This window comes from Ursus americanus, chromosome 21, assembly GCF_024610735.1.
Source record: "Ursus americanus isolate L20-20 chromosome 21, mUrsAme1.1.p, whole genome shotgun sequence".
NCBI classification, from domain to species: Eukaryota; Metazoa; Chordata; class Mammalia; order Carnivora; family Ursidae; genus Ursus; species Ursus americanus.
Window position 1 is genome coordinate 38,992,359 of NC_142147.1, and position 19,381 is coordinate 39,011,739.

Below are 19,381 nucleotides of genomic sequence, written 5' to 3' on the forward strand. Positions count from 1 at the left end.
TCTTATAGTTCCCTAAAGACACTTCGGAGCCCTTTATTTCGGTAAAGCCTAAGGGCTACCAGTTGTTCTACAGGCTTTGGCTGCTAATTCTCAGATCTGGACTCTTGATTATTATTTGCTACTTCCGCTGGTTCCCAGGCACTGTCTGTCGGTCTGGTTTGCTTTGTGTCCTGAACACTATCCTTGAAACGTTTTTAGGAGTAAAGAGCCTTCCTCCAGAGAGGACTGAGGGCTGGTTGGTTCCGAGTTCACCTTACCCTGAGGATGAAGCCCTCCGGAGTCCCCGCCCACGATTTATTTGAAGGTGATGGGCTTGTCTCACCACTCTTGGTCCACTGATCTTTCATGTGGGTGTATCTGGGTGTGGGTCTTTTTCATTCACTATACCAGGTACTCTGCAGGTCCTAGCAGTCAAGGTCTTCGGAGACCTGGAAATGCCCTTCGACTAGTCATGTCTCCCTTCCCATGTTCTTTAAGCTTTCTTTCTGAGATGCCTGACGATCTGAGGTTGGACTTCCTGGACAGGTCTTCCGTCCACTACCTTCTCTCCATTCCCAATCGTCTGTTTCCTTATACTCTAGCAGAATTGGCCAATTTGTCTTTTAGCCCTTCTACTGAATTTTCTTTAGATTCTGTAGTCACTTCTAATCTTGCTCTTAAGGACCGTACTTTATGCCACTGTGTTCTCTGTATTCTGAGTTATCTGTTGTCTCTGAAGCGAATTTCTGTGCTTATGTAGGTCTTCCTCTTTTATTGGTTTTTTTCCCCATTATCCCCAATGATCCTTGTCGTTTGTTCACATCCAGGAGTCTGTTCTTATTTTAGGATGAAGGACTTGGCATTTGGTGTGTATTATGTAAGGAGACTGCCTTTCTGCCCTGCACCCCCCTGAGCAGGCATATCACGGACTGCTGATCAGGACTCTGTCTACACAGATGAGTTATGTGAACAGTCGGCTTCACTTTAGAATAGCCCCCCCCAAAAAAGCCAGAATAAGGAAGGCTTTCCTTGTGTAGAAACCACTAGTCACCCCAAACCCTTAGCTCTCCCTAAACAAGTCTGCCAACTTTCTTTAGAAGTGGGGTGACTCCCTGTTTTTCTCCCACCACCCATCCTGGATAGGCTCAACCTTTGCAAGTAGCAGTAAAAGCAAAGAACAATCGAAGCTTCCAGGTGTGACCACCGGCACAACGGTAAGTCAACTGGACAGCTCACTAGGAAAGTAACCTCCTGCCATTTCTGGGGTCACAATCCCTCCCAGGCAAGGTTGCTGACAGGTACAACAAGCAGACTAAATGGAGAAGCCGCTCCAAATTTACAATCTACACCACCCCACACCTGGCAAGGAGAAACAACACACATGCACCATACCTAGAAGCTCCCTGAGCACAGGTTCAATTTAACCCTTTTCCATATAAACAGAATCCTTTTCCCATGACCTCATCTTTGCCTGCGACACCACTCTTTCCCAAAGTCCTCCTCATGCTCACCCCCATCGTAGGAGCCAGTTCCACAGCTGCTTTGCTGCTCGCTAACGACTACGCCTGTACACGTGGCACATCTCTCACGACCCTATCGGTGTGGGAAGGGAGCCCCCATAACGGAAGCACCCAGAGGGCAGGTGCACTGAAGCCTTGCAGCCCGTCGGCTCCCTTCAGCCCAACTCCAAGGGGTCCTTGGCTGACCTCACATCTGTAGTAGTCTCCTTACTCTGTTTTTCTACCAGGTCTTGGTACAGCCTCTATAGCCTGCCCTGAATTCACACATTCCATCTCTGAAGGACTCGTGCCCGTCTTCCCACGGTACTGATGCTCTCACCAATCACTGTGCCTTCCAACAGACAGCCATCAGGGTCAACCCTCTCCACGTGCACTCTGACTCCTCCAGCCTCTACCCCACCTGTCAACTCTGAGCCCAAAGCCTCCTGGCCAAGCTGGCACACAGGCTTTCCGTGCCTACTCCAGTTCACTCGCTGCCACAACACTCCTCACCTGATCTCCACTTAGAAGAGATTTGGTGACATGTTTGCCTTTTCAACAACCATGTCTTCCACTGCCTTCCCATTAGTGCCTTCCTTTTTAAGGTTTTTATACCTTCTGTACTCACATCTAGGGGGCCATTAGAATACGTGGTTATGGGGGCGCCTGGGTGATTCAGTCAGGTGAGCGTCTGACTCTTGGTTTTGACTCAGGTCATGATCTCAAGGTCATGAGATGGAGCCCTGTGTTGATTCTTGGGATTCTTTTCCTCCTCCTCTCCTTCCCCCGCTGCCACTCTCCCCTGCTTACTTGCTCGCCCGCTCGCTCTTGAAAGTAAATAAATAGATAAAATCTTAAAAAAATAAAAAAGAACATGTGATGATGACATCCACAAAAAAACATCAGCCACAGGACTGGGGTGTTTGAGAGAAATAAAATCACAAAGATGAACAGAACTTCAAAAAAATTTCCTTCCTCTACTGGGATGGAAAAGTAAAGTGCAGGTCTGGCCCAGACAGCACGTCATAGTAGAGTCAAAACACTGGGTGCCAGTAGCTGGAATCACCAGCATTTACTAAAGTCCCAACCTAAGCCCTTCACATGCACCAACTCATTTATTCCCCCACGTCAACCATCTTAGCTGAAAGCCACACCATTTAAAAAATTATTTCCCCCATTACAAAAGTAAGGCATATTCGTAATAGAATACATGTAAAAAATATTTTTAAAAAAACACAAAGAAAATTTAAATTACCCGTTTTGATGGTTAATTTTACATGTCAGCTTGTCTAGGCTATGGTGCCCAGTTTGTTTCTGGACAAACACTAGATAGATGCTGCTGTGAAGGTATTTTGTAGATGTGATTAACATCTGTAAGCAACTGACTTTAAGTAAAACGTTACCCTTGATAGTGTGAGTGGGCCCCATCTAATCAGTTGAAGGCTTTATGAGCCCAAACTGAGGTTGCCCAAAGAAGGAATTCTGCCTCAAGACTAACACAGAAATCCTGCCTGAGTTTCCAGGCTGGCTGTCCTATGGACTTTGGATTTGCTGGCCCCCGTACTGTGTGAGCCAATTCCTTAAACTCTCTCTCTCTAGAAGTATCTATACACATACCCTACATATATCAGTTGTTTTCCTAGAGAACGTTGACTACTGATATACACAGAATTTCACCTGCCAAAGAGAATTTCTGTTACTACTTTTCCCTTCTTCCAGTCTTTTTTCTATGTACTTATGGAATATGTGTGTGTAACCATATACATACAAGTGTGTATATGTATTTACACATACATGCAATTAATTATACATATAAAGACACACACACACACACTAGAATGATCAACTCATCCCAGTTTACCTTGGACTTTCCCAGTTGTAGCACTGGGATTCCCACATCCTGGCAAAATCTCAGTCCCAGGCAAACTGGGATGGTTGGTTACCTTAACACACATACATACATATGCTTTTTTTCTTTTTAAACAAAATTGTGATCATTCTATACATACTGCTTTGTCATCTAATCTCTTCACTTAAAAATATTTTCCCAAACTTGCCAAAAGGTTCCTTTGTGACATCCTGTTTAATGGCTGCATTGCATTTCATTTTATGGTTGTATCTTTCATTTAATCTGTTCCCTCGTCCTGGATATCCAGGGTTCCAGTTCTACTACTTTAAATTATCTTTGGGTCTAAAACCAATAAAGGCTGGAAGAGTAGGGGGAAAAGAAATCATATATACACACACACAAAGTGCAGACCGTGGCCCTTAAGGACAGGCATAGTGTCCTTTAGTAATAATAGATTTGCCATTCTCAGTCCCGGACACCTGTGCTGGCGTAGCTAGACGACTCAGAAAAAGATAGGCAACCTCCCCCTCCAGTCCACCTAAAACCACACGCACAGCGATGCGCTCAAACTTCACAAGACATTGTATCCTTACCTTTTTAATTCATTCACAATCAAAGTATGAACGTTCATTGCAATTTTGCCATCCAGCTGTGTCTTTAGGTCCTGGCATTCGGTACGTAAAATTTCCAACTGCTCCTTATTTTCAGTTAGTTCTTTTTTTTGGTTCTGTGTTTTCGTCTCCAGAAGCATTAGTTGTTTAGTCAGTTTAGAAACTGAAAAACAAACGAGATGGAAAAAGACTTGGTACAGAAGACTTAAGAAAACATGATTATTGATTAGTAGGTAATACCAAGGAGAGCCAGCTTATAAATAATCATCTTGAAAAAAAAAATCTTTTGGAGATTTGTAAAATGATACCAGAAGCCTTATACTTAGAAATTACTGCCCCTATATTAAACATTCCCTAAATATCGACTTTCTTACTGGGGCTCAGTATGGTGGTATCATTGTTAACATATGATGTTTAATTAAACAAGACAGGATTTTAGCCTTCGAGAAACGGACTTTCCAAAGACTGAAGCCTTAAGTCACACACAGATAGCAGCATCAGGATGTTGTGCCTTAAACTGTAAGATTTTCAAGTTTTTATGGCCCAAGGACAGATTGAATGTATGACTTTTCTTCTTGTGCCTCAATAAGCCCTGTTTTAAAGTAAATCATAAATATTTTCGCCCTGGGCAACACTGTATATGTAATGATAAGATACTTCCCAGACATCTGTTGAAAGTAGCACTTACTAGTGTTAGAACATAAAACTTTAAATCCTTCCACTCTCTGAAAAGATTTAGTTGATCAAAATGAACAGCTCCTTCTGGGAAATGGGAAGATAGGACGGGCAGCTGACTGGATCAGTCATACGGGCCCAAAGTTTGGCCCTTTCTACATGATCAGAACCAGCATCATGCCTGCTTATACCTGCAACATCTGAAGAAGTTAGGCTCGGGAAATACAAAATGAATTTTCCCTGCCATCTCTGATCTTGAAAACAAAGACAGGAGGCTCGATAACTTTCTCTCTCCTCCACCCCAAATAATGCCCAAGTAAAGGCAAACACCTCTGTGCCACGTAGAGTCTAAGGGGAAGTCCTGTGAAGGGAACTCCTGTTGGATGCTCTGTTTTATTGTTTTATTTAAAAATTTTTTTTTAGATTTGATGTATTTGAGAGAGAGAGTGGGGTGGGGGGGGTAAGATGGAGAGAGAATCTGAAGCAGACTATGGGCTGAGGGCAGAGTCTGGTACAGAGCTGGGTCCCAGGACTGGGAGATCATGACCTGAGCTGATACCACGAGACAGACGCTCAACTGACTGAGCCACCCAGGCGCCCCAGACACTCTCACTTTTTCACATGAGCTGGCTCATGGAAACAAATGAACTTTCAGCCCAATAACTCCAGCAGCAGCGCGGGCTTTAGTGCCCAGGGTGTTAAGGGCAGTCATCAAATAATCACGAGCAGAAGGGAAGACAGAAAGGAGGGCTTACACTTACGTTCTGCCCTCCTGTGCTAGATCATTCTTCACTGAAAAAGAAAAGACAGTAAAGCGAAAGGAAGAAAATGCCACTCCCTTCTGTGCTCATGAATTTGGGGTTTGACCAAAGTGGAAGAAATGTCTCAATCTGGCCCACTTCAAAGCCCATGGCCACATGCTGTGAGGCTCCTAGGGGCAGGGAGGGACACTCATTTACTCACAGAACAAACATTCAGGAACCAAGCTTGGCGTGGTTTCATATATTCAACTCACATGATTTTTTCCACTTACATGGCACTAGTTCCCCCACACCCAGTCCTGCTGACTCTAACGACGTCATCTACACCCACTTTGTACGATGTAGAGTAACTGGAAAGACACAGTAAGTCTACGAGAAAGCAGTCAATGTGTTATGGGTAACACTGGATACGTTGTAACATAAACGGCTGCCTTTCAGTAAAGAGGAACACATTCTAGAAAAGGTGATTTCCACCATTTGTGATTTGAAGGGGGTCCCTACCAGCAGCAGGCTGAGGGGTGGGGGTGCCAGTGTCAAAAGATGCTGGACAGACAGCTCACCTTCCTGGAGACGCTCCTGCTGGGTGTCCTTGACTTTTCTCTGCTGAATTTCCAGCTGCTCTATCAACAACTTGTTTTCCTCTAAAACCAGTTCTGCCTGAGTCTGAAGCTGACGCCTACAATTGATTTACAAAATTAAATACTGCCACCCAGGTACTGGATGATTACACGGACACTCCGGAGTCTAAAAGAGAGCAATGGATGTGCGGCAGGTCACGAATATCTGGACAAGTTTTAATGCTAAACACGTCATTTGCACAGTTAATCTGACCATTCGCATTAAGGGGGGGGCAGGAGGACAGCGATAAAGACTGCATTGTGAACTGCTTCAATAACTTTTTAAAATGTAACATGTCAAACACATACAGAAGCAGAAAAGAATCGGATAATAGACTTCCACGTACAAAACACAACACCCAGCTTGAACAATTGCCAGATGGCCAATCTTGTTTCATATATAAGGTCCCAATCCTGGGGCTCCTGGGTGGCTCAGTTGGTTGAGTGACTGCCTTCGACTCAGGTCATGATCCCAGGGTCCTGGGATCGAGTCCCACATCAGCCTCCCTGCTCAGTGGGCAGTCTGCTTCTCCCTCTCCCTCTGCTGCTCCCTCTGCTTGTGCTCTCCTGCTCTGTCAAATAAATAAATAAAATCTTTTAAAAAAATAAAATAAAGCTCCAATCCTGACACCCACTGGATTATTCTGAAGCCAGTAGGAAATTAGAAGAATTTAGAAAGTTCCTGTTTTTATTTTTTTTTAAAGATTTTATTTATTTATTTGACAGAGAAAGAGACAGCCAGCGAGAGAGGGAACACAAGCAGGGGGAGTGGGAGAGGAAGAAGCAGGCTCCCAGTGGAGCAGAGAGCCTGATGCGGGGCTCGATCCCAGAAGGCCGGGATCACACCCTGAGCCGAAAGCAGACGCTTAATGACTGAGCCACCCAGGCATCCCAGAAAGTTCCTGTTTTAATTGAGAAGAACTCCCCCAAAACAATGACTTTGTGAAAAGCCTCTGGCTGATTTCTTAAGCCATACTAAGCACTAAAACTGCCCTTTCCTCACAGGGGGTGCGAAGTCAATCCTGGCCCAGCCCAAACTTCATGATCAAAAATTCCAATTAGCATGAGCTAAAGGCGCCTTTAGAAATCTGGTTAAATGCTAACCATTCAAAACAAATGGTAAACCAGTAAATTATCACAATTTTTCACTTTGAACTCAAAAAGTGAGGTGGAGGAAGGAGAGAAAAACGATGAAAGGAGTTGAGCTACAGCAACAACCTGACTCCAACAGCGCACTGGCTCCTGGGCCCCTGCTGGGCTGCAGACACCCATGCGGAGGATGGGGAGGGAGCTACCCTGCTGTCAGGGGCGGGAGCCCACCCGGGCTGGCCTGCCCCGGCCTCCTCATTCTCGCCTCAGACAGACTAGCTCCACTCCTCCTTTTTACACTTTGGACTTTTTTTTTTTTTTTGTAAGATTTTATTTATTTATTTGAGAGAGAGAAAGAGCATACCCCAGCAGGGGGGAGGGGCAGAGGGAGAGGGAAAGAAGCAGGTTCTCCACTGAGCTGGGAGCCTGATGCCTGGGCTGGATCCCAGGACTCTGAGATCGTGACCTGAGCCAAAGGCAGACGCTTAACCAAATGAACCACCCAGGCGCCCCCGCACTTTGGACTTTCTTAGGACTTGCTTTCTTCCTCCCTCCCTTCCTCCTTTCTTCCTTCCTCCCCTCTTTTCTCCTTCCCCTCCCACCATTCCTTCCACCTTTTCTCTTTTTTAAATGAAAGGGATTCTATTTCTTAAAAAAAAAAAAAAAAAAAGCCTCACATTCAGTTTAATACTCCCTCCCATTTTATGGGTAGAGACACTGAGGCCCTTTAAGCATGAGGTATCCCAGTTGATCAGAGGAAGTCAGGAAAAGAAATACAGAGTCTAGTTGCTGCCCAGAAGTTCAAGGAGAAATTACGTGAAACTGAGGGGACAGCTTTGACTCAAGTGTAAAGCTGGTGTGCCCGAGTATCTGGGCACCCATACCTGTGCAGTGAGTTCGGAGTAAGGGGGAAGATGGCTGCGGCAGGTGCTCAAGAGGCACCACAGACCTAGTGGCTCCCATCCCCAGCCTGGGCACCACACTAGAGCAGGGTGCCAAGTGCAAACCCAAAGAAACAGGATAGGGGACACTGTGCACTGGTGGATTTGAAAGTAATGTCTTTCTTTTCTTTTCTTTCTTTCTTTATTTCGATTTTACAGAGAAGTAAACGGTTTAACTGGCATTTATATACAAGGTTAGAGGAAGGATCTGAGATCTCAGTTTTCTGGAGGGCTCTTGGAAGCATTCTAACCAACCTGCTTTCCAGGGCTTGTGGGGAAGCTCGCTAGGAGTCAGAAGAAAACCCAAGGTCAACAGGGGAAGCCACAGTGCACTAAAATCCAGTAGCTACACAGCTACTGTCACATCAGTGACCGTCACAGCAGGGAGAACCCACCTAATGGTAGGAATGCTGTTGGCTCCTCTTCCAAATTCCTGGACATCACACATGGAAAACATTTTAATTTTGTCCAGTGATGTTAAGACATGTTAAAAGTTTCTAAATATAACATAGCTACCCAAGGATTAGAAGATTGATCTGAATAGTTTGTGCTTGGATATTGCCTTTCGACTTTTATTTTTTTGTAGTTTAAAGATTTTATTTATTTATTTGACAGAGAGAGACAGCCAGCGAGAGAGGGAACACAAGCAGGGGGAGTGGGAGAGAAAGAAGCAGGCTCCCAGCAGAGCAGGGAGCCCGACACCGACACCGGGCTCAATCCCAGGACCCTGGGATCACGCCCTGAGCCGAAGGCAGGCGCTTAACGATGAGCCACCCAGGCGCCCTGCCTTTTGACTTTCTAAGACGTTTAGTTTCTCCTATTCATTGACTAGCCATCTGTTGCCACTGTGCTGATGAGCAGGACCTGGCCTTGCCCTTGAGGAGCTCATCAAGGAGTACAGGGGAGACAGACGGGGAGACACCCAGGGAGGCAGAGCATGGCAGGTATGAGGGCAGGGCGTGGGTCTAGGGCTGTGTCAGAAGCGGAGACAAGAGAGCAATGAACTCTGCCTTCAGGGAGTGCTATTGACCAGGACAATTCAATCAGGGCCATGTGAGCAGGGCCTGATGGGTGAGTAAGAGTGCAGAAGGGGCGCTCTGGGGAGAGGGGGCAGCAGCGGGACGCAGTGAGGCCACGCTCAGCTGTCAGGGCAGACGTGAGCTAGCTGTACAGAGCCCCATCCTGAGCTTCCTGTTCTAAAGCCCTGGGAACAGTCCCAGGGGGGCAAAAAGGATGTGGCTCAACAAGTTTGGGATGAGAAGACTGCCCTAGAGAATTACAACCTCGGAAAATAAAAATGGGGAGCGCAGATGGATTTCGGGTTCAAAAACCTACTTAGAATTTTAGAATAGTTTACTACGTTGTCATTGTACCTTATTAATTTCTTTACTACACTGTCATTGTATCTTACTGATTTCTTAGAAACGTTCCCTGAAAATATTTTAGGTAAAAAAAGAAAATGGATTTGACGATTTCATAAAGTTTATTCCTATTATCGTGTTTTCTTTTGAGTTAGCAAAATACCAGAACCCCAGCATCACTTGCCATTCCTCACTGGTAGCAGGACTACTCTTCGTTAACTCTCGGTGCAGTTCTTCATTTTCTTTCACCACTTCCTGGACTCGCACCCTGAACGTCCTCATTTCCTCCTGAAATGAACCGGAGGTGAACTGTAACGCGCACACGCCCCAGGCGCCGTCTCTTAGTCCTAGCGCCGCCGCGCGCCTCAAGACAAAGGTCAGTAGCCTTCCAGCAAAGTCTCCCGGGAATGGCAGGTACCAGCTCCGGGTGCCTGGCCGCAAGGAGCTCCCGGGCTGCTAAGCAACCAGGAGACCACGATGCTGAGTACAAGGGACAGAGAGCCTCAGGTCTGAAATGCTCCATTCCTGACTTGATAAGCATTTTTCTGTAAGTGCCAAATACTTCGGTAAGCAAGAAAAGACAAGGGCGGGTCAAAAAGAAAAGCAGAGATGCCTATGAACACTGCAATCTGTCCTTTGTTTAGACACTTTGGAGGATGAATTGGAGCTTTTTAGAGAAATGTAAGAACTTTTCATCCTAAGTAAAGCCCCCGTGGAGTAGAAGGAGTCAGTGTGGGTAAGGCTGGGAGTCTCCTGATTTTGCCCCGTTGTGATCACGAGAAAGCCTCTCCCCCATGAAGCCACCAGTCAGGACAGCTCCTCCGGCGTCAGCAGGACTGAGGACTGCCGCCGGGTCTGCTTTCGCCTCCTACACACTGTTGGTGGCACTCCTGCTGGGCCTCCGCCCTCCTGCTTTCCTCAGCCAGCCCTCAGCGGGCTTCCCTGTCTTGTGCTGGCCTTCAGCGAGAACCTTAGCCGCCAATGTTTATTCTCGGATGATTCTAAATATTCTTCTCCCAGCTACTAGACATGTATGCTTATACCTGTTTAGCTTAACAATGCCAAGGAGCTTCTCTTTTACCTTTCGGAGCAGACACACTCCCCAGTGGCTGACAGCTCTTTTACAGAACGGGGCTCAGGCAAACCAAAGCCAGCAGGCCAGCTGCTTGTTTTGTAAATAAAGTTTTATTGGAACACAGCCACGCCCATTCATTTGCTCTTTGTCTATAGCGGCTTTCTTGCCACCACCACAGAGCCGAGGAGTTGCAAACAGGGGCCGCAGGGCCTGCAAAGCCTAAAATATTTACTAAATGGCCATTTGCAAAAAATGTTTCCTGACCCCCGTTTTCGAAGGAGCACCAAATTAATTTGTTAATTATTTGGCTTGATAATTAATCAACTAGTATAAGATTAATTCACTCTCTTACCAAGTTAAGTGTCCAACAGAAACTCTAGAAGAAAAGCTTCAAAACCTCATCACGTGGACCATGTAGGTGGGATAGTGTAACAACAGCAGGCTGCGGGACTTAACAGACCCTTCCAGCCAGAGAGCCCAGGAGACCCAAACTGTTCTCTTTGGATCCTTCCAATTCCAGAGATCTCTGGCCACTCACAGGAGCAGCACGGAAAGGATGGGACATACCTATCACACCCACTAGCACTGTTCACCTGTGTAATGAGAGTGAGCTCTGCTGCCAGAGGCCATTCCCAAGAAACAGAGGGGAACAAGGCAGAATTGTCAAAAACCTGGCGCCCTCACCACTACCAACACAACCGGACTTCCCTGGGGTCAGCTCTTCAGAGAATTAGGAAGCATTTAAGTCTGCCTAAAACATCGCCGGCTTGCTGCCTCCCCGTGTCCTCCTGAGTGTCCCTTCCACAGCAGAGTTTGCAGCTACAGAGCACCAGGAAGGGAGCTGGTCCTGTCTGGACCCCAAGAGCCCAGCCCACATGGGGCTGCCTGCCTGGGATATCTGGGCTTCCGGTGGAGCACCAGCCCATCCGTCCACACCTCTCCCATCTATCCCAATGCACCCTCCGGCTCCACTGGTCCCTCCCTCCCTGCCTCCTTCCTTCTTTCTTTTTCTCCTTTCTTCTCTCCCACCCACCTGTACCACTACGCTCCTTTCTTTCTTTTCTTTTCTTTCCTTCCTTCCTTCCCTCCTCCCTCCCTCCCTCCGTTTCTCCCTTCCTCCAACATTTGAGTACAGAGTAGATGTTGGGCATCCCTATCTTTAAAATGTTTCTTTAAGGTTTGAAACAGTCTTATTTTTTATAAACCTTGTCCTGAGACGTCTGCCAGCCTACCTGAAGGGTGGCGTTGAGCTCATCCTTCTCCTTCATTCGGTCTTCATAGGCCAGTAACAGGGGTGACAGGTACTTTATATCCAACTGAGCATAACGGAATAAAGAAGGTTAACTTAGGTCTTACATCTGAACACAACCAGTACATTTTTTAAAAGCTAAGAAAATGTACTTCATTTGGAATGGTTTTTAATAGCTATTCAATTAGAGCCCAGAGAATATGGGCCTGAAATTAAGTAACTTTTACTTACCAACCAGGGTGGTGTCGGGCCCTTTGATGGGAGGCCGTCAGTATTTAAAGTCTAAGAAAAAAACACATAGTGAAGGCAAATTAAACAATGCTTCCTCTGAAAGTTCAGGCCTTATTCTTTTTTTTTTATTAAGTTTTTAATTTTAATTCCAGTGTAGTTAACATACAGTATTATATTAGTTTCAGGTGGACAAGATAGTGTGACTCAACAATTCTGTACATGACTCAGAGCTCATCATCATACGTGTGCTCTTAATCCCCTTCACCTGTTTCACCCATCCCCCCACCCCTCTGGGAACCACCAGATTGTTCTCTATAGTTAAAAGTCTGGTTTTTGGTTTGTCTCTTTTTTCCCTTTGCTTGTTTGTTTTGTTTCTGAAATTCCACATGAGTGAAATCATATGGTATTTGTCTTTCTCTGCCTGACTTATTTTGTTTATCATTATACCCTCTAGCTCCATCCATGTCGTTGCAAATAGGCCTAAGATATTCCTATTCCAGATCGGGCATCGGCAATCTATGCATGTATATCCATATCTATATATCTATATCTATATCGATATAGATATAGATATAGATATATAGATATGGATATACATGACACCAATTTTTTTCTGAAATGTTGAGACTAATTTGAAGATACACTGCCCCTCTTCCTTGAAATACTTCAGCATGTATTTCCTAAAAACAAATATTCATTTACTCAACCAAAGTAACATCTTAAAAACCAGGAAACCAACACCGCTGCAATACTATATTCTAATCTAGACTATGTTCACATTTTGCCTATTTTCCCACTAATGTCCTTTTCTGGTCAAAGATCCCATCCAGTACTCTATGTTGCATTTAGTGTTGTCAAGTCTTTTCAGTCTTTTTAAATCTGGAACATAGCTAGTTATTGTTTCCTGAATGCTGAACTCTTGGAATGTTACATGTAGAGGGTCTGGATTTTGTTGCCGTCTTTTAAAGAGTGAGGGGTTTTTTTTCTTCTTCTCCTTTGTAGGCTCTTACGTTATTCATGGATCGACCTGATGCATTTGAGGCTTGCTTTTTACCTGCTGAGGGTGGGTCTGTAGTGACGTTTACGGAGAGGCTAGGTTAGCCAGCTACTAAGGCCCGGTCCCTCGGGGCTCCTGCCCTGCGACACCAGACTGTCTACAGGCCGAAAGCAGAGGCAAACGTAAGGCTCACCTATTTATCTTTCTCCTGCCCGAGGTCACTGTGCTGCCTGCTCTCTGTAAATAGTAGTAGTCTGTGTTCCGTCTAGTTTTGACTTGTTTACAGGAAGACGGCAAACCTGGTAGCAGTTACTCCATCAGGCCTAGAAGCAACAGCCCTGATGGAATAATTCTTTCTTCAAGAAGAACTTTCTGACACATTCACCTTAAATCCATCTCATCACTCATTCATTCAGCAGAAAGAACTCTCTAAGTCATTATGGACATGACAACACAATGGTTTTCCAGGATTTTATGGTCTAACAACAGATCAAAGTCTTCTCACACAAATGAACATAATACACTACACAAAAAATATAGTACAGGGTAGAATGTTCTAGCTGCCTTAAGAGCACAACAAACAAAAGTCTGCGATGACTTAAGAGAGAGAGAGATCATATCTGACTGGAGTGATCAGGGGAGGCGGTCACAGAGTAGGAGGCAGAAGGGTGTGGGAGAGCAGTGGCCTGTCACCGGGCCTGCCTGTCTGTATCCTTTTTAAAGAGAACTGGTCCACCCACAGCCCTGCAGAAGGCCCTGGCCTAGGAAGCTTGTTTTAGAACTTTTTTTTTGCTGTGGTTAAAAAAACATTAGGCTGTATGAAAGAAGTCAGTCGCAAAAGACCACATGCTGTATGATCTTGTGGACGTGAAATGTTCAGAACAGGCAAATCCATTGAGACAGAAAGTAGCTTAGTGGTTGCAGGAGCCAGTGCCGACGGTGCGGGGAAATGGGGAGGGACGAGACCGCTAACAGGCAGGAAATTTCTTGTTGCGATGAACTTGTTCTACGACTGACTGCAGTGAGGGTGGCCGGATTCTGTGAGGACAATAAAAATCACTGAACTGTGCACTCCAAGTGGGTGAAGTGAATAGGTGAATTCCATCTCAATGCTGTTATTTGAAAATTTAAACTTAAGTCCTACTTTAAAATCAGAAGCTCGCGAAGCTGCCCTGAATTCCCAGGAGCCACGTGAGAACAGGTGTGCCCCTGGCTTCCCACCTCGATCCCAGCAGGGGCCAGTCAGCTGTGTATCCTGACATGTCAGAGTCGCGTCTCCAAACCCCCTCCCCCCCTCCCCCCCTCACATGCACCATTCTCTAAGGACAAGGACCTGACCTTCTGGCCTCTTGTTATTCCTCGCAGTGGTTTGCTCGGGGAGTTTTTTTTGTTTTGTTTTTTTTTGGTTTTTTTTAAAGATTTTATTTATTTATTTGACAGGATAGAGACAGCCAGCGAGAGAGGGAACACAAGCAGGGGGAGTGGGAGAGGAAGAAGCAGGCTCATAGCGGAGGAGCCTGATGTGGGGCTCGATCCCACAACGCCGGGATCACGCCCTGAGCCGAAGGCAGATGCTTAACCACTGTGCCACCCAGGCGCCCCATGCTCGGGGAGTTTATTGAACTGAATTTTCAATACCTTTCCTAAAGTAAAAACTAGTCTGCTTACACTGTGAAAGCATTCCCACCCCCAACCTAAGTGCACACCCATCACCTCACATATTTACCTTTTAAAACAACAACAACATTTAAGTTCTACTCTCTTAGCAAATTTCAATTATACAATACAGCACGATCAACAATCATGTTTTTTTTTTTTTTAATTTTATTTATTTATTTGACAGAGAGAGACAGCCAGCGAGAGAGGGAACACAAGCAGGGGGAGTGGGAGAGGAAGAAGCAGGCTCCTAGCGGAGAAGCCTGATGTGAAGCCAGAACACCGGGATCACGCCCTGAGTCGGAGGCAGACGCTTAACAACTGTGCCACCCAGGCGCCCCACTGCACCACCCAGGTGCCCCAACAATCATCATGTTTTACATTGATCCTCAGATCTTACTCATAACTCAAAGTGCGTACCCCAGCCTCTCCCTATTTCCCTCCACCCCCCAGCCCATGGCAGCCACCACCCTACTGCTTCTCTAAGTTTGACTATTTTTTTTAAGATTCCACATATAAGTGATACTATGCCGTATTTGTCGGTCTTATTTCACTTAGCAGATTCCCTCCAAGTTCATCTATATCATTGCAAATGACTGTACTACCTTCTAAGGCTGAGTAATATTCCCGTGTATGTATATACACATTACATCCACATCAATCACATTTTTGTATATACATCACATTTTCTTTATCCATTCATCACTGGCAGACACGTGGGTGTTTCCATACCTTGGCTACTGTAAATAATGCTTCAATGAACATACAAGTACAGACATCTCTTCAAGATAGTGATCTTGTTTCCTCTGGACATCTACCCAGAAGTGGAATTGCTCAATATATGGTAGTTCTGTTTCTCATTTCTTGAGGAACCTCCATACTGTCCCCAGACTGGGGCTGCACCAGCTGGCATTCCCACTGATAGTGCGCGGGGGGTCCTTTTCTCCACACCCTCACCAACACTTGTTATTTCTTCTCTTTTTAATAACAGACATGCTAATGGGTATGAGGTGCCAGCTAATTATGATTTTAATTTGCATTTCCCTGATTGGTGATGTTGAGTGCCTGTTGGTTATCTGTATGTCTTCTCTGGAAAAATGGCTATTTAGGTCTGCTGCCCATTTTTAAATTGAGTTATTTATTTTTGTGCTATTGAATTGTAGGAGTTCCTTGTATTTTTTGGATATGAATCCATTACTGGACATGTGGTTTGCAAATATTCTCTCCCCTTCGATAGGCTGCCTTTTCATTTTGATGATGGTTACCTTTGCTGAGAGGTTTGATGTAGCCCCACTGGTTTATTTTTGCTTTCCTAGCCATCGCTTTTGGTGTCATTTTTTTTATTATAATATTTTTATTTTATTTTTTTATTATAATAATATTTTATTATATTATGTTAGTCACCATACAGTACATCCCTGGTTTTTGATGTAAAGTTCGATGATTCATTACTTGCGTATAACACCCAGTGCACCATGCAATACGTGCCCTCCCTACTACCCATCACCAGTCTATCCCATTCCCCCACCCCCCTCCCCTCTGAAGCCCTCAATTTGTTTCTCAGAGTCCATAGTCTCTCATGCTTCATTCCCCTTTCTGATTACCCCCCCTTTCTTTATCTCTTTCTTCTCCTACCGATCTTCCTAGTTCTTATGTTCCATAGATGAGAGAAACCATATGATAAATGTCTTTCTCTGCTTGACTTATTTCACTTAGCATTATCTCCTCCAGTGCCGTCCATGTTGCAGCAAATGTTGAGAAATCGTTCTTTTTGATAGCTGAGTAATATTCCATTGTATATATGGACCACAACTTCTTAATCCAGTCATCGGTTGAAGGGCATCTCAGCTCCTTCCACGATTTAGCTATTGTGGACAATGCTGCTATGAACATCGGGGTGCATATGGCCCTTCTCTTCACTACATCCGTATCTTTGGGGTAAATACCCAGTAGTGTAGCCCTTACTTCCTAAACTTTCTGCCCTTTCTCAATCTCCTCCTTCTGGGACCCCTGTAATCCACTTGATAGTGGCCCATTATTCTTTTTCAGTTTCTTTCTGCTTCTCTGGGCAGATGAATTCCACTGCTCTGTCTTCAATTCATGGATTCTTTCTTCCACTTGCTCTAGTTTGTTGTTGAACTCTGTTGAATTTTTCAGTTCAAGTACTGTAGTCTTCAGCTCTATGATTTCTGTTTGGTACTTTTTAATGTTTCTATCTGTTGAAATTCTCACTTGGGTCATGTCCTCTTGACCTCAGTAAGTCCCCAGAAAGACTGTGCTTTTTTTTTTTTTATACCAAATAATAGCAAATATGAACCCTTCAAGATTAGAAGTCAATTCAACAGTAAAGCCTAAAATAATCAGAAAACTGATATTTTAAAATTAAAAGCATTACCTCTTCCGTGGACAAATGCCTGAATTTTGTCTGATATCTACTCAATTCTACATTCAAACGATGGACAGTCATTTTTAACCCATCATTTTCATCCACCAGTTCTTGAGCTTGTTTTCTTAGATAAAGTAGTTCAGGCGCATCAACTACTGAAAAAAAAAAATAAATTTAATGTTAGAAGAACTTACACCAAATTGATCAAGATTTTATGTAAATTGCCAATCATCTGATCTTTTTTTCCCTTTTGGGCTCATAAAGCCAATAGAGGACAGATGTATAAATATTAATGAATAAAAGTGACTAAGTTTTTTTAACGCTCAATAGTCAACAGTGTTTTGGAAGTTTGTACACGTACAATTAAAGTAAAATGAATATTTTATGTTGGAAAGAAAAAGTCATTATTTCAGATGATATACAGTAAATGCCTGGAAAGTCATATAGAATAAATGGAAAATGTATTAGATCTAAGAACTTTCCCATAGAATAGTAATGTCCTATTAGAAAACATCACAGAAAACAGATTCAAAAAAGTAATAGCACAAATAATATAAAGTTGTAGAAATAAATGTGCCTAAGACACGAAATACACAGAGTCTGTATGAAGAAAACTACAATGCTTTTCTTAAAGTCATAATATAAGACTAATATAAACAGATCAATGTACAGAGAAAACATTAGTGAATATTTATATAACCTTAGTGTTAAAAAGGACTTGACCAAGAGCCTAAGTCATAAAAGAAAAATATCCTATATTTAGCTGAATTATCAACAAACTGAGAAACCATTATATACATGAAAAAGGGCCAACATCCCTAACATATAAAGAGCTACTACAAATCAATAAGAAAAAAAAAAAATCAAGGTATCTTTTTTTTTTTTAAAGGATTCCTTTTCTTTCTTTCTTTTTTTTTTTTAAGATTTTATTTATTTATTTGACAGAGATAGAGACAGCCAGCAAGAGAGGGAACACAAGCAGGGGGAGTGGGAGAGGAAGAAGCAGGCTCATAGCGGAAGAGCCTGATGTGGGGCTCGATCCCAGATCGCCGGGATCACGCCCTGAGCCGAAGGCAGATGCTTAACCGCTGTGCCACCCAGGCGCCCCAAAGGGTTCCTTTTCTTTAAAAAAATTTTTTTAAAAAAGATTTGTCAGAGTGACAGAGAGAAAGAGAGAGAGCATAAGCAGGGAGGGCGGCAGGCAGAGGGAGAAGCAGGCTCCCCGCTGAGCAAGGACCCTGATGTGGGACTCATATCCAGGACTCTGGGATCATGACCTTAGCCGAAGGCAGATGTTTAACAGACTGAGCCACCCAGGCGTCCCAGTATCTCAATTTAAAATGGGAAAACTTATGAAAGAGAAAGAAAATGACCTGCAAAGGTATGAAAAAAAAAAAAATACTCAAGCTCACCAATAGTAAAATAAATACAAATAAAATTAAAATAGGATTTCCTCCCTGACCTTTTTGCCTGTCAAATTAATAAGGAAAATGTAATCCTCATCACTGCTAAATTTGTGGAGAAAGAGGAACTTTTTAAAAAGATTTATTTATTTTAGAGAGACAGAGAGAGCGTGTGCGTATGCGGGAGCGGGGGTGTGGGGGAGGGGCAGAGGGAGAGAGAATCTCAAGCAGACTCCACGCAGAGCAAGAGCCCAAGTGGGGCTCGATCTCACGAAGAGGCACTTTTATATGCTGTTCATGGGGATAAGAAACTGATATGAAATGTACGTAAGATACTATGCTAAGCATAAAAAACCAAAAGAAGTACTGGAATTTCTTCAGCATAATAATAATGCTATAGCAGATAAAATCAAATTTTAACAAGGATATTAATGAAAGAACCTTAAATATTATAATACAATATCAACATTAACATAAGCAAATATTACAACATAAAATACTAGCTTTCAAATAAATAAGAAAATTAGTGAATTCTTGCTTGTTCCTTTAATAAAAGAACTGGGCAGCTGTCCCCACCTTCTTGAGGAGATGCTTTCTCAGCCTCTTTCAACTTTCGATTTTCTTTTTCTGTTCTTTTCAGTTTTAATTGTAGATCTTTCATTGCTTGTCTTATTAGGTTAAGTTCAAGTGTAAGGGTTTGATTTGCATTGCTTAGAAGCAAATTTTCTTCTTTTAATTTCTTGAACTCTTCTCTGGTTATTTCTATAAATCTTTGCCGTGTTCTACCAGTTATATCTGGAAGGTACAGAGAAAAAAAGTTTTAAATATTGATTTTTACAATTTTACATCAAAATCATAAGACACTTTATTTAAAAAACAACCAACCAACCCCCCCACACGTGTCACTTCTTCATGTCAGGCGTCATGCTGGGTCCTTCAGTCCCTGCAAAGAGAACGGCCTGCACGGGAAAAAGCGGCTGGTCAGCTGAGGCTACAGTAGCA

The 19,381-nt window shown here is 43.8% G+C and overlaps 1 protein-coding gene across 7 annotated transcripts in view; it reads right to left on the bottom strand.

Annotated features, from left to right (window-relative positions):
* The window catches only part of CEP89 (centrosomal protein 89), a 65,210-nt gene that overhangs the window by 19,486 nt on the left and 26,343 nt on the right, over positions 1 to 19,381 (bottom strand). For 5 of the 7 annotated variants that reach the window (XM_087870671.1, XM_087870668.1, XM_087870672.1 and 2 more), the window contains 7 exons: positions 18,956 to 19,174; positions 16,986 to 17,131; positions 11,938 to 11,988; positions 11,690 to 11,773; positions 9,567 to 9,670; positions 5,935 to 6,050; positions 3,921 to 4,101 (listed from right to left, as the gene is read on the bottom strand). In XM_087870671.1, the coding sequence (XP_087726797.1) occupies positions 3,921 to 4,101; positions 5,935 to 6,050; positions 9,567 to 9,670; positions 11,690 to 11,773; positions 11,938 to 11,988; positions 16,986 to 17,131; positions 18,956 to 19,174 (901 nt within the window). The remainder of the gene's footprint in view (positions 1 to 3,920; positions 4,102 to 5,934; positions 6,051 to 9,566; positions 9,671 to 11,689; positions 11,774 to 11,937; positions 11,989 to 16,985; positions 17,132 to 18,955; positions 19,175 to 19,381) is intronic. The other 2 variants (XM_087870669.1, XM_045796164.2) reach the window with 1 other exon arrangement.